Genomic DNA, 22,609 nt, shown 5'->3' with positions numbered 1-22,609 from the left:
GCTTGTGCAGTGGCTGAAGCATAGCCTTGCCCCACAGCTCACTGGGTCTTTGGCAGGCTCCCTGTTGTGCTGTGGGCTTGTGCCTGTGCCAGCAGATGAGTGTAGACTGAGTCCTGGACCAGATCCTTCTGTTCTATATTTAGTGTCTGATGTATTGTATATTTATTGTGATTCATCTTCTCCTCTCTCCCTCCCAATCTTGCACCTCTTCACCTCCTTCTCTCCCCTCTTTTGGTCACATTTCTCATTCACTGCCCCTCTCCCTGATCTGTCCCCATTTCTCCATGCAATTCTGTGTGCGTTTTCTTTCTCCGTTATTTAACCTCACCTCCCTTCTGTCTCTCCTATTCTTTCTCCTTCTCTCTCTCCCTCTCTCAGGTTTACTCAATCGCATCACCTGCACCTCTACATGCCCTCGGCCCTGGCTTTCATGGCTGCCATCACCTCCGTAGTGTACTACCACAACATCGAGACCTCCAACTTCCCCAAGCTCCTGCTGGGTACAGTATGCCCTCTCTCCTCCACCACACCACCCTCAGCCTCCTCTGCTTCTAAGCGCCTCGGCCTCCCAGGGATCATGGTTTTAGGTCACTGTATCTTGATTAGCTGTGCTTTTACTTCACAGTGGTGTGCTCTGTGGAACTTATGCTTGGTGTAGGAGGTGAAAAAGAGCCGTCTCAAGAACACATCTCAACAACTAAATAGTTGGAATACTTGACGACAAGTAATAAGTAGTGCCATATGCCATAGCTGCCATATTGTTAGTGTAATTACTGCTGTTATGGCGCTCATTAAACGCTTATTGTCTGATGTTACATAGCAACCACAGGTCATGTACGACCTTCTTCCTGTGTTAGCGTGAGGCTGTGGGCAGGCGGTTAACATTATCTGGCAGAAAGCCTGTAATTCAAACCTATGAATAGCATATCGTATCAGACAAGCTGTAATCTTTTATAGAATTACTGAGGCCCACGTTCAGTACTCAAAACTGATAGGGAAGCTTCAGGGGCAAATGAGGCAATTATTTAGCAAATGAATCTGGGAAATTCAATTCCACGGCAAATCTTAAATAAGATCAACATTCAAGGTCGACTAAGGATGAAGCTATCTGGCCACTGTACTCAGCCAAAGTCAACATGTAATAAATGTTTATGATGATTAATTGTGCTTCATTGCATTACTGTTGACAGACACGTTGTTTATTGTGTTTAACCCATTCATTATTGTCTTATTATTACAGAGAGATAAGTTGTGTAATTAAAATGTGTAATTCAAAGATCCTCATGGCTGCCATATTAGTGTCATTGCTGATTCCTCTCAGTCTGGTTTTCTCCACCTTTTTCTGGCTGTTTCATGCACCATTAACTCATACATGTCTCACTGCTGCATCAGCTGTAAATGCCAGATCACTCTGAGCTATGTAATCCCATTCAACTGAGGTCAGCAGTCACAGATTGGCTTTCACACACACACACACACACACACACACACACACACACACACACACACACACACACACACACACACACACACACACACACACACACATTCACACTGACACACACACACCACACACACACACACACACGCGCATACATGTCTCAGTTTCTAGGTACACATATGCAGATGTGCATCCATTCCCCCTCGAGATCTGAACACATTTTCCTCAACATCTGTGTACTTCACATGGGGCTTCAGAGGCCGTATTCCCACTGGCCCAGCCCAGCCCTGAGACTCCAGGGACCACTGCTGTGATTTATCACTTTGTTCTGAGGCAGAAAAAAAAAGAAAGATTAAAGAAGCTGTGCCCATAAATACCATAACAAATGTGTTTTTCCCACTGCCTGCCTTCCAGTTTTGTGTGGACGAGAGAGGCACTTCTCACTGTACGGCTGTAATGATGTTAAGACTCTTGCCAAGCTGCCTCTCATTTATCTCAGAGGCAATTATCTACACAATCAATATCCACTGCAGAAACGGGGACTTTCTTGTGCTTCCTGCGCTCATTCTCTGCCTGCTTGTTTGGTCCTTCCTTTCCCAGTGTTGTTCGTGTATTGGGTGCTGGCGTTTGTGACAAAGACCCTGAAGTTTGCCAAGTACACAGAGCATGGCGTGGGCATGGGGCAGCTGCGCTTCTGCATCACAGGGCTGCTGGCTCTGCTCTATGGTCTGCTGCTCGCCGTGGAGGGCAACGTCATCCTGGGCAGGGTGAGAGCCTGTGTTTGTGTGTGTGTGTGTGTGTTTGTGTGTGTGTGTCTGTGTGTGTGTGTGTGTGTGTGTGTGTGTGTGTGAGAAATATTTGCTCAGCCCTTTGATTAATTCATTTGCATGATTTCAAATATGACGTCCTCATATGACCAGTGGCACGCTTGCCATTTTCTGAAGAAAGACAAACTAGAGCTAGTCAAACACATCACCGACAAATGCCAGATACCGGCAGAGCCTTCTGTTACTGCTGTTTGTTTTTCCATGCCAAGATTCGGTATTTCCTTCAGGTCCGCTTGCTTCCTGTCTTGAGGAACTCTTAGTAACTACTCCACAGTGCTCTTCATCTAAGCACTTTCACAAGTCCAGAACACATAAAACAAAACTTCTCCTCATCCCTGTGTAAACTCTCTTAACACAACCGGAGATTGGAGGCAGAAATGAAATTACTCTGCTGAACCATATTCGGGAGGCACTAGCCAAATGACATAGCACTAACTCACAAAGAACATTAACGACTTTTGGGCCTTGGATATGTCACAATTTCCGAACTGCCCTGTCACAACACTCACTGAACAGCAAAGCATTCATCTCCAGCACCTGTCACTGAAAGGCAGAGATAGTGTGCAGGCTCCACATTTTCAGTCACACTGCGATATCAATCTGACCTAATCTAATCTCATCACCTTTACTGCAGATAGAATCTGCACCTAACATTCCCCTCTCCTCTCAGACAGAGCAGTTCAGTCAATACTAGGCACAAGTTTTTGGCATGCTGCTGTTGTTATGTGTTCTTAAGTGCGCATATGTGCTCCCTACTGGTGTCAGTATGTGGCATTGTTATTTAGGTGTGCTGATGATCGTGATGGCTGTGATGAGAATGAACAAACTAAAAAAAACTCACTTGTTGACTCCAGGGGTTTTCTGTATGTTTTCTTCCAAAGTGTTTTCTCCCCCCCTGTTCACATGCACAAACTGTGAAGCCATGCTGAAAATAACATGAAGCCATGGATAGAAATGAAGCCGAAGTTGATGTGGCTGTGAGAAATAGTTGAGTTCAATAGTAGAGTAGATCATAGAGTTTTGTCTCTAGTGTACATCAATGGCTCCAGGCACCAGTTGTTATAGTTTTTTGCACCTCAACATTCTGTGTACTCTCTTTCTCAGAATTGCAAATGCGAATCCCACCAATGATCAATGATGTGATCAACTGCTAATTGCCCATTGTAACAATATCCTTTTAAGGCACCACTTCAACAATGTTGTTTATTGCAGTGCAAACAAGCCCCTGTTTAATGCTGAAGGTAAACCTCATGCTGTGAGGCGGTGCAGTGGGTTTCTCTCTTCCGTTTAAAAATAGCCAGCTGGGTAGCGGCTACTCCCATATGAATGTGGCGTGGATTCTCAGCTGACCCTGGCGCTGTATGTAACCTACTTCCTTGAGGAAGCTGTATGCTGACTTCCCAGGAAACTGTCAGGTGTTATTAGAGCGGTGCAGTGCGCACATATGAGTGGATTCATGTAATATGCACTCAAGTACTAAATGTATGTTCAGAAAAGAGATGACACCCACCTCTCCGATGTTCTGTGTGAGCTTTTAAAGTAAATGCATGAGTGAATGACCTTCAAAGTCAATAGTCAGGACATGCACTGGCAACAAGGTACTGCTTGATTCAGTCATGTCAGCTGCTGATTTTACAACTTATCTGCAAATGAAGTCTATTTTCTTAGATTTCAGAGCTAGTATTTGAATAGTACCTGGATATTTACCCAATGCAGTGGTTGCAGTTTGACCCAGTCTTACCTCTAAGGACAGTGCTGCCCTTTGTGAATGTTCCTTGATCCCAGTAGATTAGCAAATAGCCTTGAGTAAACAATATCCTGAGCTCACACACAGAGCTTGAGTAAATCATGCTCTCCACAGCTGCTGGTGGTAGCTACAAAAGGCCACCGTCACATTTCCAGAGGACAGTCACAAGTTAACCAAGGACATTCAAAATAAACTGCAAGACTTCATGAGCTGCAGTAGCTATGAGCTAACTCCTAGTGCTGCTGCTAAATGCAAGACACTTGCAATATAGGCTTTGTAATGTTCCCTGTGTGTATGAATGTGTAAGTGTGTATGAGCATACATTATGTTTGTGGTGTACTGATAGAATGTATGTTCTTTGTTCTGGTCTACTGCACAGTAGATTCTGGGTTCTAGTCTGATGGGCATATTGCCGAGTAATATGATATGGCACTTTATGATATAATATGATCTCTGTTGCACCGATATGTTTGCGTGCTGCTCTACTGTCTGCTACGTGAGCTGATAATACTCTCTGTGTTAATGTGTCTTCTATGTGGAAGTGTAGTGTGATTGCTGACTAATAGGGGAATATATAGAAGCTAGTATATTTGGTACATGAACCTTTGTTTGCTGGTATGTTACCATGATTTATTGTTGTATTTTAGAGTTGTATGTATTTAATGTAAATGTTTTCTTTGTAAAGTGAGTGGCACCAACATCACGCATTGGTCTTATGTTGCAGCGCTACGTCTGCTTCGAGGACCCCACAGAGGTCAAGCCCCCAGAGGACCTTCAGGACCTGGGGGTTAGATTCCTGCAGCCATTCGTCAACCTTGTGTCCAAAAGCACATACTGGTGGATGAATACATTCATCACCAATGCACACCGTCGTCCTATCGACCTCAAGGTCCTCGGCAAGCTCCCCATTGCCATGCGAGCCATCACCAACTACCAGAAGCTACGCAAGGCTTTCGAGACTCAGAGGGTACGGCATGCTTGTTGTTAGCCTGAGAAGATTTCATTATACGGACATGGTATACATATTGCTATGAATATTTGTGATAATAAGAAATTAGGGGATATTGTTGTTCTGAGACTTATAAATCATACTGGGATAATGAGTCTCATTGACTACATATGTGTTGTTGATATGGCATTAGCAGTTGGTTTTGTCATTTTAACCATAGTAGATGGCTTAACCCAGAAGAAATTGCCAGGGGAAACCTATGCCTAAGCTATCCAAGACATCTTTAATCAATCTCTGCCCAGCAACCAGTAACCAATTTCCCAATCACCGCAGGGGAATTCAACTGACAAGATTTTTCACACAGAATGACTATCATTAACCAACCGATCTGACAAGCTTTAAGAGTGTGCATAGAAGCCAGACATATCTCCAGTGCTTTAGATAATAGTTTTTTTCTATGTCTTCCATTCAGTCCCACCTGTGACCTTTTTTCACAACTACACTATTCTGCCGCTTTCACTCTGAAGGTCCAGGTCAAGGCTTACTTTAATGCAGCCGGTGGCGGGAAAAAACAGCCTTGAGATACATTTCTTCATTAAAAGAAAGACATTTCACCCAGCATACCCATCATATATTTCAAAAAACTAAGATGGAGATAGATTTTGTTCTGAGACTTTCAAATCATACTGGGATAATGAGTCTCAGTGACTACATTTGTGTTGTTGATATGGCAATAGCAGTTGGTTTTGTCATTTTAACCATAGTAGATGGCTTAACCCAGAAGAAATTGCCAGGGGAAACCTATGCCTAAGCTATCCAAGACATCTTTAATCAATCTCTGCCCAGCAACCAGTAACCAATTTCCCAATCACCGCAGGGGAATTCAACTGACAAGATTTTTCACACAGAATGACTTTCATTAACCAACCGATCTGACAAGCTTTAAGAGTGTGCATAGAAGCCAGACATATCTCCAGTGCTTTAGATAATAGTTTTTTTTTATGTCTTCCATTCAGTCCCACCTGTGACCTTTTTTCACAACTACACTATTCTGCCGCTTTCACTCTGAAGGTCCAGGTCAAGGCTTACTTTAATGCAGCCGGTGGGGGGAAAAAACAGCCTTGAGATACATTTCTTCATTAAAAGAAAGACATTTCACCCAGCATACCCATCATATATTTCAAAAAACTTAGATGGAGATAGATTTTATAGAAGCATATCAACTTATACATTGTCCATTTATCTGTCCCTCTTCCCAATACAATTTTCTCCCTTGGGAGACAATGACATAAACATTAAGCTGATCCTGCCTTGGCCCTTGACTGTTGAATGGCGTCCTGTGCCGCTGCTCTTTACCATCAAACTGCTCTGACTTGGAGTCAGTGAACCCCAGGAAGAACACAGAGTGCCCTTCGACAGCAATAAACCATGTGTAGTTCCCCCAGCGAATCAACCCTCCCATGTCCCTCAATTCCTTTCCATTACCGAGGCCACTAACCCCCACACCCCCTCAACCGTCCAACTCCGTCATGCAGATCTTTGATGGAGATAATGGGGGAAGGGGAGGGGGTGTTTCTGAAGTTTGTAGCGCAGACACAGGAGCAGCAGCTTGGTGGTGGTGTGGGAGAGGCAGGGTAGTGAGGGGGGGCGGTGACTGGGCCAGAGGCTGAGAGGGGTGAGGGTTTTCCACTCTGTAGTGTGGGCCCCGGCTCCGTGGACGGTGTGAACCCCCCCCCCCCCCCACCCTCCATTTCCTTCCGGGTTGTGGAGAGTGTGGACCCTCTTACCATTTCCACTGTGAACACTGTGACCCTGGCGACCTCCAGAAGGGTGAAAGAACTCTGTCGCCATGGGAATGAGAGAGCGAGAGAGGACACTGTGAGAAGGCTTATCCTGCTTCACCAGGGCCCCTTTGAACTCCAGGTAAACGGAGGCTTGCTGTCACTGCTCACGTACCAGGATGTTTTGAGGCGATGCGAGCAGTCACGTCGGCTCGAGACGCACTGTTTACTCTGTAACTACAGGAGTTCACAGCACTGCAGCTCCGGCTCAGATGACACGTCCCGCTTTAAAAAAATAAATAAAAACTGATCGTTTGATCGGAGCGTAGAGCGAGGCTTCTATCAGCAGGGACATCCTCGGGCTCGCGGTTGGGGTGGTTGGGAGACCGGAAATGGGGACTTTGTGTTGGATTGGGGAAGCAGGATGTTGTACAGCTTTAGGCCATGTCAATATTCTGACAAAAACAAATGCAGTGTATTTTTATGTAAAAGGCATATTTGCTGAATTGTCTGCCCGGAAACTGGCAGTATTCCGGAGTTGCAGTTATGGTGGAGAAATCTGTAGATTACAACTCTGCGCTTTCAACTCAGAGATTTTTGCACTTACATTTTTGCACAGTACAATATTTATATAAATTGTGCATGACTTTAAAAGCAACCAGTAACTGTTTGAGTATATTCAGTATAATCTTCTTCATCAACATATCTAGAACAAACTAGAACTAGAACAAAAAATAATGTTGGAGCTTATGTCTTTCTTGCAATCCTCATTTTCTTCTGCCTCCTCTCTTTGCCTTCCTTTCTCCCCTTACACATCCTCCTTTTCACTCCCCCCTCCTATTCCTCCTCTCTCTCTCACCCCCCCTCCCATTCCTCCTGTCTCTCATCCTCTCTCCCACCACATCTTCCTCTCTCTCTGCCTCCCCCTTGTCATCTTTCCCTCCATCTTCCTCTTCCCCTTCATTTTCCTCACTCTTTTTCTCCCCTCTCCATCCTCCACTTCCTCTCCCCCTCCTTCAGAGGCTTCAGGGCATCCAGCCCCAGGGGCCCAAGTGGATCTGGCGGGCCTTGCGAAAGGCCTTCGGGAGGCCCCTGATCCTCAGCATCATCTTCCGCTTCATGGCTGACCTACTGGGCTTCGCCGGGCCACTCTGCATCTCAGGGATCGTCCACCACATCAGCAAAGAGAACCGCACCATACAGTCACCGGTGAGAGTGACATCCAGCCTCACCATAGCGTGTCTTCACCTTTTGGAAAAGTTATTTCAAACATATCTTATCTCTATTATTCATCCTGTGATGGAGTGTTGTCACTACAGTTGAATATTCACTCTGAAAGACCATGGCATTATGGCCACAGCGCAGGTTTCTTGCTCCATTAAACCTGGGTGGTGACTGCTCTCTTCCTTTGCTTCACATCAAAATAGGGATTCATCATTTGTTTGTAATTTCCCAAGTCATCCTGCTCCGGTGGTCGGCAGTGTTGAATATCAATGCCCATGTCCAAATGTGTCAACTTCTCCTCAGGCCTGGGTCCTCAGACAAGCCTCATCCAATATTCATGAGTCTCAAATATTAGACGCCAGGTGCCCTCCAGAGAACGTATGATCTAGTCTCTGATTGTGGGAGTGTATGGCATGTAATACGGATCATCTCCAGCCAGACATGACAAGTAAAGATTTTGTGATTGAAACTGTCAAACTGTGCTGCAGAAATTTGTGATCTGACAGTATGTCCTTGCACTCTGTTCCAGTTCCAGTTGCGTTTTCAGACAAAGCTGAAAAGGTTCTGCATCTTTAATAAAGTAATGATATCACGCCCTGAAAGGACTCTTGAGGAATGAGAACTGAATGAATGTTAGAGGTTTGAGAGCTCTAATCAATTATTTATAATGGAATTTATAAACTGACTGTTCTAGCCTTCCACCCGCAGAGAAGAAAGATAGAAGGTGCAAAAGAGAGAGTAACATCATAAGGTTGTGCTTTGCAGTACATTTTGACTTAAATGCTCCACACATGTTAAAAGCAAGGTCCCTGATATCCTTCTTGGTACTGCTGATGTCTCCATCATTTGCAAGCGAGGGAGGCAGTCGCTTAAAAAACCTGTAGGGAGCATAGGGAGTCCAGACTAGCCTTGTGTATTGGTGGACTGAAAGTAATATGATGTTATTCAGTCAGGTATCCTTGTAGCCATTGGGTCCTCGCCACTTCTTAAGGGAATCCTATAATCAGACTGCACTGTGATTACTCACCCTAAGGAGACATCTTCAAAAGCCACCTCATCAGTTGTGTAATTGCGTCAATTGAGATTATGTGTTCTCTTCCTCTCTGTCTCCGGCTCTCCAGGTGCAACTGCTGGGGGTGTACTTCATATCGTCACGGGAGTTCCTGGCCAACGCGTACGTCCTTGCCGTGTTACTCTTCTCCGCCCTGCTCCTTCAGAGGACGTTCCTCCAGGCCTCCTACTATGTCGCCATAGAGACCGGCATCAACCTGAGAGGCGCCATACAGGTACCAATGGGGGATATTTTGTTCAACCAGACAACACAAGAGGCATTCTCACAGAGTACAATTTGACAGGATTTAAATGAAACATAGATAGATTCCAAAGTAGAGTATGTAGAAATAATGAATTTGCCTATATTTTGATCTAACTACAAAACAAATGTTAGACATGGGCTACATTATCATGCAGACTTAAAAGTCAGATGGATATGTAAAGACATTTGCCTTCATCTGCATTTAAAACTTGACAACATTTTCTGTCCAATCCAGACAAAACTCTACAATAAGATCATGCGTCTGTGCACGTCTAATATGTCAATGGGTGAGATGACCGTGGCCCAGATATGCAACCTCGTTGCCATCGACACCAACCAGCTGATGTGGTTCTTCTTCCTGTGTCCAAACCTCTGGGCCATGCCTGTTCAGGTAAGCCAGACAATCAAATGCCTGTTATTGTAAGGTTCAGTTTCATGCTCAGTTGCTGCTAAGTACTATCCTGGCTTAAGCCCATAACAATATAAGGGAAATGAAACGCATTTGAGAAGCAATACGAAAGGTGGCAGGTCTGTACTGAAGTACAGTATAGTATGTGTGTCCATGGAGAGGAAATTCAATACGAGAGCATGTATGTCTTCCCTCTTAAGCTCTTGCAATATCTAGTTGACCGCAAAGATTAACCTGCATTAGGCACTCTCACATATCTACAGACCTCCAACTAACAGCCCCTTATACTGATCTTCTTCACCAAGACATACATAATAATATGAGCACTCAACTCCAATCCTTTCTACTGAACCATTCCTCCTCTTCAATTCTCTGTATTTGTTCACCTGACCTTCAGAACACAGGTCCTTATCTTCTCCAGCTGACATTGTGTTTTTGTTTATTAAAACCCTTAAGATGGTACCAGTTACCCTTTCAATCCTGTCAAAGCTCACACACTTGCCATTTCCTCTTTTGTCAACTAAGGTTTTCCTGAGTCACTCCACACACAGAGCAGTTTGAAGAGATGGTGCCAGATGGTGTCTTTCTCTGCCTGGCAGCATGAACAGTTTCAAGACATAAATCATTGTCGGTATAATTAATTTTAGAATGGACAGCTGTAACAGTCAGCCAAGTTTCACTGTAAAATTTCACTGTAGATTATTTAAGATATTTAAAAAACAGGTTTCTTGCTATTCCTGAGATTAAAATGCATCTTGTCTGGTTGAGCTGTCGTTTCGCATTCAAGTAGTGTTTTTAGCTCCGTCTAGAATCAGTGTCTCTGATTCTCTTTGTTTTTCCTCTTTATCTCCATGTGTCATATTCACTCACCCACTTATTTAAAGCCATTTTCTCCTTTGGGAGTGAAGTAGAGGTTAAGGGTCCTTCATCCCCGATGTAGTATGCCTCAGCCTCATTTCCTGCTGTTGCATGGTTAACAGGCCGATTGTTTCCTCTGCCAAAGAGGTTATGTTTTCGGTTCGGTTTGTTTATCTGTCTGTCTGTTTCTCAGCAGGATTACCCAAAAAATTTTCATTAAATTCAATGGATGGTGGAGGGCCTTGTACCCAGGAAGGGCCGATTACATTTCGAGTGGATCTGTTTCACTATCTTTAACATTGCAAGATAGGGCAGGGGTTTTCATGAAGGCTCTGTAAGAGATGTGGAAGAGGTCCGTGGAGAAGCAGTTTTTTTATCATTAAATGTATTGACTCAGCTGTATACTTTAACATGGCTGCAGTTCACCCAGACCACTGCTAGTGCCAGTCTTTTCTCACTGCCCTCATTAGCGAGTCCTGGAACAGGCTTTGATAGGCTGAGGTGCTCAAGAGACGAGACTGGTGAAGTTTTTCCTTCAGTGCATAGAGATCCATCTTCATCAGTGCTGGATGTGGATCGTAGTTGGAACTGGTGGGGCCAGAGTTAATTCAGAGTTTTTTTTCCAGTGAGCCAAGGCTTCCTTTTAGAAGGGAATGTTCGAAGGTTTTTTTTCAGTGGCAGATACACTGTCTACATCTATAGAAAGTTGACAAGGACTCAAATAGCAGTCTCATTTGGTATGGCTGAGATTTGGTGACCTCAATTTTGGAACAGAATCAGGGCTTTCCACTTCATTATTGATTAAATCACAGATGATTCAGTAAGTGTTAAGTTGTGTATAGCTGAATTATTCATACTTAATGCTTTTATCTGTAGATGTGATTTTCCAAATAAAGTCAAACCTGGAAAATAATGAATGTTATAATTCATTCGTCAGCAACATCTGTGCTACATTACTGGGTGACAATCAATTTTTAATCTTCACAGAGACTGCGGTTATTCTGTTTACAATGGAACATTCAGCTGCCCCATTGCACCCCATGTTGGGTGTCTGATTAACTATACACTGCTTTTCTGCATACTAATGTATTCAATATCCCTGGGCGTCAGTGCTTCATATGCCATCTGCTATGCAGTTAACAACTAAATTCTACTTCTGTGCAGCAGGGTAGCATTAACATTACGTGTTGGCCATTTTGTTCCCACTCTCTTCCAGATTGTTGTGGGAGTGATTCTCCTGTACTACCTCTTAGGGATTAGTGCCTTGATTGGAGCCGCTGTTATTGCAGTCCTGGCCCCAGTGCAGTACTTTGTGGCAACCAAGCTGTCTCAAGCACAAAAAAGTACTTTGGTAAGTTCCATTTGGTGGTTAGCTAACAGACACAATTGTAATTTTGAATTCTTGTTGATGTGGTTGTTCAGTGTGTGACGAGAGAGATAAACTTGGATTTGAGTCTCCAATCCAGTTTCCTGGTATGTACAGTGCATCCGGAGAGTATTCACAGCGCTTCACTTTTTCCACATTTTGTTATGTTAAAGCCTTATGCTCAAATCGTTTAAATTATTTGTTTTCCCTCATCAATCTACAGTACACTCAAAACCCCACAATGACAAGCGAAAACAGGATTTAAGATTTTTTTTGTGCAAATGTAAAATATAACACGTACATAAGTATTCACAGCTTTTGCTAAATACTTTGTTGAAGCACCTTTGGCAGCAATTACAGCCTTAAGTTTTTTTTTGATTATGATGCTACAAGCTTAGCACACACATTTTTGGGCAGTTTCTCACATTCTTCTTTGCAGGACCTCTCAAGCTCCACCAGGTTGGATGGGAAGCCTTTGTGCACAGCCATTTTCAGATCTCTCCAGAGATGTTCAATGGGGTTCAAATCTAGGCTCTGAATGGGCCACTCAAGAACATTCACAGAGTTGTCCCGAAGCCACTCCTTTGTTATCTTGGCTGTGTGCTTGGGGTCGTTGTTCTGTTGGAAGATGAACCTTTGCCCCAGTCTGAGGTCCGGAGCACTCTGGAGCAGGTTTTCATCAAGGACGTTTCTGTACATTGCTGTATTCATCTTTCCCTCAATCCTGACTAGTCTCCCAGTTCCTGCCGTTGAAATATATCCCCACAGCATGATGTTGCCACCACCATGCTTCATTGTAGGGATGGTATTGGCCAGGTGATGAGCAAGGCCTGGTTTCCTCCAGACATGACGCTTGGCATGCAGGCCAAAGAGTTCAATCTGTTTCATCAGGTGGCCAACTCTAGGAAGAGTCCTGGTGGTTCCAAACTTCTTCCATTTACAGATGATGGAGGTCACTGCGCTCATTGGGACCATAAATGCTGTAGACATTTTTCTGTACCCTTCCCCAGATCTGTGCCTCGATACAGGTCTACAGACAATTCCTTGGCTTGGTTTGTGCGCTGACATGCACTGTCAACTGTGGGACCTTATGGAGTCAGGTGTGTGCCTTTCCAAATCATGTCCAATCAACTGAATTTACCAAGGATGATCAGTGGAAACAGGATGCACCTGAGCTCAATGTTGAGTGTCATGGCAAAGGCTGTGAATTCTTATGTACATGTGATTTTGTCATTTTTTATTTGTAATAGATTTGCAAAAATAAAAAAATAAAAAATTCTCGTTACCATTATGGGGTATTGTGTGTACATTTGAGGAAACATTTAATTGAATCCATTTTGGAATAAGGCTGTAACAACAAAATATGGAAAAAGTGAAGCGAATGCACTGTACTTCAGGTTTTTATTCTGGCAGACCAGCCTTTCCCCATATCTCAGAAAAGAGACTCTTCCTCTTTATCGCACCATAATCGCCTGCATTAGCAATTCAATTAATAGTAGTAGTTAGTAGACAACTGGGAAGAAAGCTGTAATAATGGACTCAGGTGGCTCAGTTCAAGAAGAGGTACAGCTGTCAGACTCTCTGACTGTGTTTCCTTTTGCCCCTGCCTGCAGGAGTACTCGAGCGAGCGTCTGAAGAAGACCAACGAGCTGCTGAGGGGAATTAAGCTGCTGAAGCTCTATGCCTGGGAGCACATCTTCTGCCGCAGTGTGGAGGAGACGCGCCAGAAGGAGCTCACCAGCCTCCAGACCTTTGCCCTCTACAACTCTGTCTCTAGTGAGACCACTAACACACACTCACTCACACTACATCTGTGTTACCACCACATGGACACATACACACACACACACACACACACACACACACACACACACACACACACCACTGCCACTACCACTAACAACATCACCAGCATTCATAATCACAAACTAACCATGTATAGCGCTCCCAAAATTCTACTGAGTTTAGTATTGTGGGAGAATAGCTATGGGTCCTTCTATTAAACAAGTCAAGTATGGATAACTCCTATTTATATAAAAAGGAATTACTAAATTCACAAGTAGCAGTTACAGTATGAACACCTACCATGCCGATTTCTTTCTCACAGGTAGTTATTATTTTCAAAAAGACAAATAGAATGAAAGAAAGAAAAATGCAGTTAGCAAACTCCGGATTGAAAATTAAATTTAAAGATATACTGTTACATAGTACAGTTGACATACAAAGTGTCTTTGTCTTTTAAACTCAAGTTAACCCTTTGACAAACAAAAGTTAGCATTTGACAACTCAAACAATAGTGTACCTAGCTAACATTAACACTGTAGGCGGTTAGCTTACTACCTAGCTTCACTGCAGGTAACAATAGGCCTCATTCTCTGATGCAGTTAAGAAGAATATAAGAAGGAATTTCTTTCGAACTCCACTTCGGTGTTTTAGGAACAAATTTGGCATTCACAAAAGTTTCCTCATCTGGGATTTGTTCTAAACTTCAGAAGGATTTCAGAACGCGAAATTGCAGTCGTAAATCATTTTCTTGAATGCAATTCCTCAAAAAACCACAAGATGCCCAACGGGGCCGCACTGTGTTAGAAGTTTTAAGGGCTGAATCTGTGAGAAATAGTTGGTGATTGCCTTGACATCAACTCTACAGACATTCTCGGATTTAAATAATTATAATTATAATAAATCATGAATATTTGTATAACAATTACGATTCACATTTATAGTCATTTATAGCTGAGAGGCATTGTGATGTCCTAAAATGAATAAAAGCACTACACGAACACTGCAAATGTTAGTGAATAAATAAATAACCACTAAACTCAATAGCATTGATATATGGTTGATATATGGTGCCCTTATAAGGAGTAGGCAGGGCGTGTATGTATGCAAATCCAGGTGCATGAGAACGTGCTTTGAATTTAAGAATTTTTATTTTGGGGAGCACAGCTGAGAACACTTCGGCTGCGTAAGAACACATTTTCAGGTGTTCGGGAGAAGATATTAAAGAAGACACTTAAGAAAACATTTGTGAGGGGCCCAATGTCGACAATCTTACGCTAGTCATCAAACCCTCTCCCAACCCCACACGTTTTATTGGGTTTTACTTTAGATTTGAAACTTTAATAACCTCCATTTAATCTGCCTATGCTCTCATGTGATTCAAGAAACACTGAACCAAGCATTCAGTTGAAGAAATTATGCCGGGGACCTTTGTGATAATACTGTGCATCTCAGCCAGTGCTGTTAGGTGCCTGTGGTGCCTGGGCCTGATGTTGTCTGTTCAATTTATGTTTTACAGTTTTCATGAATGCGGCCATCCCAATTGCAGCAGTTCTTACTGTAAGTATATTGGCAATTTAAGACGAGTTTGAACCACTTCATTACCAGTTGTTATTTCTTTATTCTTATATTTGCCTTTGTAATCAAGTGCACAGGGTGTCTTGTCTGCTGAAGGGCATTTAAGGAGAATTCCTGCCTGGGTTATTTAAAGAGGAATCTGGCAGGCAACCAAAGGTGCTAGGGCTGGAGTCTGTCTCTGTTCACATTTCACTGGGCACCTCAGAATTGAATTACCACAACTAAGCCCTGCAGTACTTCCGTTACCACATTGATTTATGCAGGGGCCCTATTGGTATTTACTGTGCAATGCTGGAATCAGTTGCTGGGTATCTGAAGCACTGATGATGAGTCTCTTTTCCCTGATTCTGAAGACGTTTGTGGTCCATGTTCACATCTCGGAGGATGCGAGTCTGTCCCCAGCAGTAGCGTTTGCATCCCTGTCCCTCTTCCACATCCTGGTCACGCCACTCTTCCTTCTGTCCAGTGTGGTGCGCTCCACTGTCAAAGCCCTAGCCAGGTGAGTGACAGACTCATACAGTGTTGCATCTTAAACAGAAAATTATTTAGTTTTGCGTAAGTTTCTGTGACCCTTTGAAGCAACTGCTTACTACTGTGGCTGGATTCGTATTGCCTGTTTCTCAGTGGTTAGTACATTTGCGGGTCCGCTTACTATCATGTTTTAAATGCTAATGGCCCAATCTTCCAAGGGTTGTTAATTACCGGTAACAGAGCGTAAGATTTAGATTTACAGAGATGCTGGAGTCATGTGAAGCAATTAGGCATCTGTGTTGCTTGTAGCCATGTAATTAATATTAAAGTGGGGCATACATGTGGTATGCTATCTATAATTGACCAGTCTGGAAAAATAAGAGGCTGTGCTGTTGGTGTTCTTAGACAGGAAAACACAAATATGAACACAAACGTTTAACCCTGGACATTGTTTGCTCTTGATGAAGTTGCACATTATGGTTGTATTTAAAGGTTTAGGTCAAATAAAGAATGTACTGTAAGCCTGTTGCTGTGTCATAAAAATCAACAATGTGAAAAATATTTTAGAGGGCAGTGGTTATTACTGACATTAAGGGCATACTAATGGGGTATAAAGGGTCATAACTGTAGCCTCTGATAACAGCCTAGATATGGGGAAATTAGTCCAACAGGCTTAGAACAGGTGCAAATAACAGACTGAGCATCTGATAACACAGAGTGCAGATGGGACAAATATGTTTCAGAGCCGGATCTGGTCTGTCGTCCTGTCTGGTGTCTACTGCAAAAAGGGAACCATTTTGGTTTTGGTAATTTTGGCATACATAAATGAAGTAATTTAATGATTTCTAACTATTTTCATTGATGACTGCCATTGCGCAAATTAAGCTATCCTTGTGAAGGACAAGGGTATGGCAGAAAGGACAAGAGTACAGTGGATATGGCTTGTCTCATACAGACCCAGGACCCATCTCTCTCTTCATGATGAAAAGCCACAAAGTGCTGCCCTGAGCTGTAGTCCCACAGTGTACAGTATGTCAGACAGGGCAAAGCTTTTATCATCACTGAAAAGTCCTCTTTAGTGAGTTTGAGTTTAACAGGACAACAAGCCTTCAGGGATGTATCTTGAGAGGAGAAAGGTGGTATATGTAATGGATGGATGGATCACTTTCACATCACTTCACTTCATAGGGTACTATGGGTTTGTGGAGATTCTGTATTAGGAAAGTGGATAGCTTGTTTCTTTGCTCTATGTTACAGTATATGAGTGGTATTCTGCAAGCTTTGTTAATGTGAGGCATTTAAGGTAGTGACTAGTGTTCCCCCAGTGTAGGTTATCTGGAGTTGTTAATCAGGATATCTAGAGACCTGGTAGTGGGGTGAGCAGCTGCAATTAATTGAGGCACTGACAAACACACACACACACACACACACACACACACAATCTGTACTATAATGTGTGTATATTAATCACTGAGGAGCCTGGGGATCATAGCTATTATATTATGAAGTATACTGCATTGCAGCATGTTTACTGCATTATCTCAAGGTTAATCGGATACTTGCTATCAAGGTAGGTTTCCATTTGGGTGTTTGTGTCTTGTACAGCAGGTGCATTTCAATGAGCAGATCAATTAAACATAGTCAATAAAGAGTCATTAAGAATGCATGTATGAAATAAGAAAAACAAAAGGCAATCCTTGCTCTCAGTGAGTGAAGTGTTGTGTAAGGACAGTAAGCTGATGTGCCTTTATTTCTGGCTGTGTCCCGTGGCTCAGTGTGCAGAAGCTGAGTGAGTTCTTCTCCTGTGAAGAGATTGGTGAAGAGCCGGAACCCAGGGCCACACTTCCCCCTGCCTCGTCCAACCACAGCAAGTACCAGGCCCTGGTGAGTGTGTGTGTGTGAGAGAGAGACAGACTGTGTGTGTGTGTGTGTGTGTGTGTGTGTGAGAGAGAAAGAGAGAGAAAATTCTAGGTAATAATGAAATGCAGAAGAAGGCTGTTTAGAGCTGTGCTCTCCCTCTGTCTCTCTCTCTGCCTCTCTGGTACGTGCTCAGCCTCTTAAGGTGGTGAACCGCAAGCGCCCAGGCCGGGAGGACTGGAACAACTTTGGGCTCCAGAGAGACCTTGAGGAGGAGGCCCTCATGATGGAGGATGAGGACACATGCATCAAGGTGAAAGACACACACACACACACACACAGTTAGTTCTTCCTCCTCTCGCTGAGTGCCCTGAGATGCTGTAACAATACACTCCTGAGGAATACACTACCTGTTTTGGACAAGCCATCTATTGCAATTCTAATCTGTGTTTTTTTGTGTGTAGTGCAAATATGCCTTAACAAGCTGCGTACTTATGTTTGGTTGAGTGCCTTTGTTTAGTTACCTTTCTCCTCCTGGTTTGACAGATTAGCAATGGATTCTTCACCTGGATTGATGGACCCCACACTTTGTCAAATATTAGCATAAGGATTCCATTTGGTAGGTGTCCTTAACAATGTTGTATCTTTCCTGTGAAGGTGTGTGTAAGCTACAGATTGGTCACTGACGTGACGTGTGTGGGAGTGTGTGTTTGTGTGTGTGTGTGTGTGTGTGTGTGTGTGTGTGTGTGTGTGTGTGTGTGTGTGTGTGTGTGTGTGTATGTGTGCATGTGTGTGTGTGTGTCTGTGCGTGAGTGTGTGTGTGTGTGTGTGTGTGTGTGTGTGTGTGTGTGTGTGTGTGTGTGTGTGTGTGAGTGTGTGTTTGTGTGTGTGAGTGTGTGTGTTTGTTTATGTGTTTGTTTTTGCGTATTCTTTTTGTTTTGGGATGTTGCACCAATCAATGTGTTTCCCCTCAGGTCAGCTGACCATGATTGTGGGGCAGGTGGGGTGTGGGAAGTCCTCTCTGCTGCTGGCTGCTCTGGGAGAGATGCAGAAGATTTCTGGCAGTGTAGCCTGGATCAGGTGAGATATGAGATGTCATTCTGAAAGAGTTACTATACTATCTGACACATACATTCACATTCTTTAGTCATAAACCATTCTAGCACTCCATTACGGTCAAAGTATAGTTTAGTATAGTCATAGATCAACAATATGCTGACTGTCCTTGCAACATTCTCAACTTGGAATGTTAACACTCTGCAACCGTTTTCAGACATTTTTTATTTTTTTTTACTTTGTTCAGGCCTTAGGCCTTTAACCAGACACAGTTTCTTCTGAACCTCTCAACACGCTACTGCCCTTAATTTGACTACACAAGCTTCAACCACAGATGAATAGGTTAATGAGGCCTCTCTTCAGTGAGATCCCCCTCAGTATTTAATTAAATTTAATTCAATTCAGTGACCTTGGCTAGCTGAACTGCCATCCATGCTACGTATCCGTCTTGTCAAAGAGGTGTGAATGTCTAGACAGAGAAAGAGACAGAGAGGGAGAGACATATAGAGAGCGAGTGATGGGAAGGGATTGAGTTGCCAAGGTTTAGTCTCTGAGATCATTGAAGGTCAATTGTGTGTAATTACATGGTGGCGACCAGAGGGCCTTCTTTTTTGAAGCTCAGGGGGCAAAAGGTCAGATTTTCCATTAGACCTTCTCCACGTGCCACTCTGCCCTCTGATCTAGTGCCAACATTTGGTTGGCACGCCCTGCAAATTGTGCCCCACTCCTCCATTTGCAAGAACCTTTTATCGTTACGGTGTGGTTTTGCGATTACATCCAAGACGGTGGGAAACTAAATGGACTCGGCTCATTTCACATTTTCCCACTCAGTCACCAAATGGGTCATTTCCAGACGGTCAGCTTAAACAGCCCCAGACTCCCAGGGTGACATGCCACTACAGCATGCCTGCGCTGTGCACACGTAGGTCAGTGCTGCTCTGAGTCATACACACTTAGACCCAGCTCCTGTGGTTCACCTGTTATGGAAAGATGTGCCTGTGGCTTGTTGAAAATCCGACAGATAGACAGAGGCAAAAAGATAACTGAACTGTTGATAAATGACGGTTTGAAGTCTCATAGGTCATCTGAGTGAGTCATCTATCAAGCTGTAATTGTGCTTGCCATCAAACAGGGCGAGCCGCCTCTGCCCTTCCTTCCAGCAACTAGACACGACTTGTGGTCATTAAGCCAAGGCAGTACGCAACTGCAGTCAGTGAAAAGTCCCTTCCAGATTTGGATCAGGCTTTCCTCTTTGAATAGACCAAGTGTTGATGTGTTTGGACAGAGAAGACTGGTAGGGCTAAATCCTTTGATGTGACTGGTGGAGGGATTGTGTGTGATCCCAGTAGATAACTGAGATTTAATTTCTACCACCGGAAATCATCATATTACTATCATCTTCACATTGCTCCATGGCATTTTAAATATGCTTAAGCACAGACTACCAAGAACCTTCTGGAGTCATTATGGATTTAACGCCTCCACAGCACAATGAGGGCAACTCTTTCTGAGTTTCTGAGCCACTCTCGTCTCTGAACAGTCATGGACAGCTAAACGTGTTGCCTGCCAGAGGGGTGTACATGTCATGTTTGTGTACTTGTGGAATGGATTGTGGCAGCTGCTCTGTGTGTTTGTGTGTTCGTGCCTGTGTGTGTGTGTGTGTGTGTGTGTGTGTGTGTGTGTGTGTGTGTGTGTGTGTGTGTGTGTGTGTGTGTGTGTGTGTGCATGTTTTGTATGTATGTGTGTGTGTAAGTTATGTGTGCACGTCCCTTTGTTCTGTCAGTATTTTAAACACACTAGTGATAAGACGCCTCTATCCGGTAACAGCTTACTATGGATTAGCAATATGGCTTTTGACACATTGTTAGGGAATATATTTAGAATCGTTTACCAATTGGAGAGTTTCCAAACCATTTCACTGTTTAAAATGTCCATTTTCAGCCTTCAGCCTCTTTGTGGGTTCCGAATGAGTTTGCTGCCTTCCTTCCTGCTGATAGTGAAATATACATAATTACGACTCCTCACTCATGTTGACACTAGTGGAGTGAAAGTTAATGGCCTTTCATGTCGCTGCACAGTAAACACTGCTCTGTTATGTGTTCGGAGAAGCTAATTATAAACTAGGATTTAATAGACCATTTATGTTATCAAAATGTATTGACTTTGTCTGTAATAATATACACCTATCAATATATTGTATAATATATACTTTATTTATTCATTTATCTATCTCATTCCCTCCTTATTTTTGCAGTCTTCCAAACCTGGACTCAGAAGGTGATGAGAGGTATTTTATGCTTCTCCCTCTGTTAAAAGCCTTCACCTTTAAAGTGGTCTGCTGCCTTTTCCTAATGACCTCTGCAAGACCAACCTCTCTTGAGTGTCTCTAAACATCACCTGCTCACCAACTATCAAAACAGCCATTTACACCCACACCCTCATCAAATCCATGTAGTGCTGGAATAGAATTAAGTTATGTGCTCACAACTCATGGAATAAGCAATAAGTCTCTCTTTTTGACAGGATGTAGTGTTTTTGAATATCTAGTGTTCTCTCTTCTGTTGTTGCACTTGTTTTCATAGACTAGTGTTTTCGAATAGGAAACTGTCTCATTCAACATTTTGATTGACAGCATAATAAGAGACCCTGCCAGTAGTTAATGACTTTTACTGCAGTTCAATTCAGTGGAATAGATATGAAAAAAGGGGTGTAACTCATAAATGTTGCATTTTAGTTTTGATTCAATAGAGCAGTAAAGTCAACAAACAAACCGCGTCGGTTGTGGATTCTCTGTTAATTCCATGTGACTGTCAGGGTTGTGTGTCAGAAGGGAGCTTGTTACCGGAGCTGTCTTAGCTGCCAGTGAGACTGGAGGACACAAAGCAGGGTGATTGGTATGGGTGACGCAGTGCTTCCTGGTGTGAGTTGTCAGTTATATCCTTACCCCCCACAGCTCTCATGGCAGCCATCCGTTCAGCTCAGTAGTGCAGTGACAAGAACACACCAAGGACACGCATATACTGCCAGATGTAGTGTGGATTGTGCTGGTCACAGCTTTTGTCCAGACCAGAGTGGATCATGTGGATTTCAGCTTGTGCTGAAAACATGTCTCATTAAGTCTAGATAGTGTTTATGTGAGGTTTACTCAATACTTTGATCATCTGGTGTTGAGTTGAGACTACTGTTATTTATTCACCTTTATCTACCTCCCCACAGCATCCCATTAGCCGTAGACATCGACCACCGACATACAGCTGACCCTAAATGAAATTAATCTTGTGTGTGTGTTTGTGTGTGTGTGTGTGTGTGTGTGTGTGTGTGTGTGTCTGTGTGTGTCTGTGTGTGTCTGTGTGTGCGTGTGTAGCCCCACAGTTAAAGACACAGCCGGAGATGGCGATATCAGGTATGGTATTAAAACAATACGGCTGTTCAGAGGATATTTATTTTTGGAAGTTAGAAATAATGCTATCATAGGTATAAAAATGTACTATACTATAGTAACTAAAGTATATCAATTGATTATTATAATTCAAAACCAATGCAGTTGTATATTCAGATCAACACATGATAACTCGTGATCATTCCCAAATATACAAGTCAATGATGCAATGAAACCAGTTGTATTTCTGAGTATGGTATTTACAGTCAGGTCACAGACAGTGATTTGTTGGTCTCTCCATATCAGGAAAAGGGGCTCTGTTGCCTACGCTTCCCAGAAGCCCTGGCTCCTGAATGCCACCCTGGTGGAAAACATCACCTTTGAGATGCCCTTGATCAAAGACAGGTAGGTCACTTAACCAAGATTCCACTTCAATCATTGAGTCCTTTGTCGAGGCTCTTGATTTGCTTCTGGTCTAAATTAGCCAACATGACCTTTGAGATGCCCTTGATCAAAGACAGAAGGTCACTTAACCAAGATTCCACTTCAATCATTGAGTCCTTTGTCGT

The 22,609-nt window shown here is 43.2% G+C and overlaps 1 protein-coding gene across 3 annotated transcripts in view; it reads left to right on the top strand.

The window, feature by feature from the left end:
• abcc8 (ATP-binding cassette, sub-family C (CFTR/MRP), member 8) overlaps positions 1-22,609 on the top strand; it is a 47,430-nt gene that overhangs the window by 3,048 nt on the left and 21,773 nt on the right. For 2 of the 3 annotated variants that reach the window (XM_080842449.1, XM_080842448.1), the window contains exons 3-19: positions 379-500; positions 2,042-2,208; positions 4,740-4,982; positions 7,766-7,954; positions 9,091-9,255; positions 9,520-9,675; positions 11,768-11,902; positions 13,531-13,693; positions 15,219-15,259; positions 15,631-15,776; positions 17,524-17,632; positions 17,802-17,918; positions 18,152-18,224; positions 18,580-18,685; positions 20,916-20,948; positions 22,026-22,064; positions 22,347-22,445. In XM_080842449.1, the coding sequence (XP_080698575.1) occupies positions 379-500; positions 2,042-2,208; positions 4,740-4,982; positions 7,766-7,954; positions 9,091-9,255; positions 9,520-9,675; positions 11,768-11,902; positions 13,531-13,693; positions 15,219-15,259; positions 15,631-15,776; positions 17,524-17,632; positions 17,802-17,918; positions 18,152-18,224; positions 18,580-18,685; positions 20,916-20,948; positions 22,026-22,064; positions 22,347-22,445 (2,103 nt within the window). The remainder of the gene's footprint in view (positions 1-378; positions 501-2,041; positions 2,209-4,739; positions 4,983-7,765; positions 7,955-9,090; positions 9,256-9,519; positions 9,676-11,767; positions 11,903-13,530; positions 13,694-15,218; positions 15,260-15,630; positions 15,777-17,523; positions 17,633-17,801; positions 17,919-18,151; positions 18,225-18,579; positions 18,686-20,915; positions 20,949-22,025; positions 22,065-22,346; positions 22,446-22,609) is intronic. The other variant, XM_080842447.1, reaches the window with a different exon arrangement.

The sequence above is a fragment of the Sprattus sprattus genome (assembly GCF_963457725.1).
Source record: "Sprattus sprattus genome assembly, chromosome: 7".
Lineage (NCBI taxonomy): Eukaryota > Metazoa > Chordata > Actinopteri > Clupeiformes > Clupeidae > Sprattus > Sprattus sprattus.
Note: the sequence above shows the minus strand (reverse complement) of the source record. Positions and strands in the feature narration are given on the sequence as shown.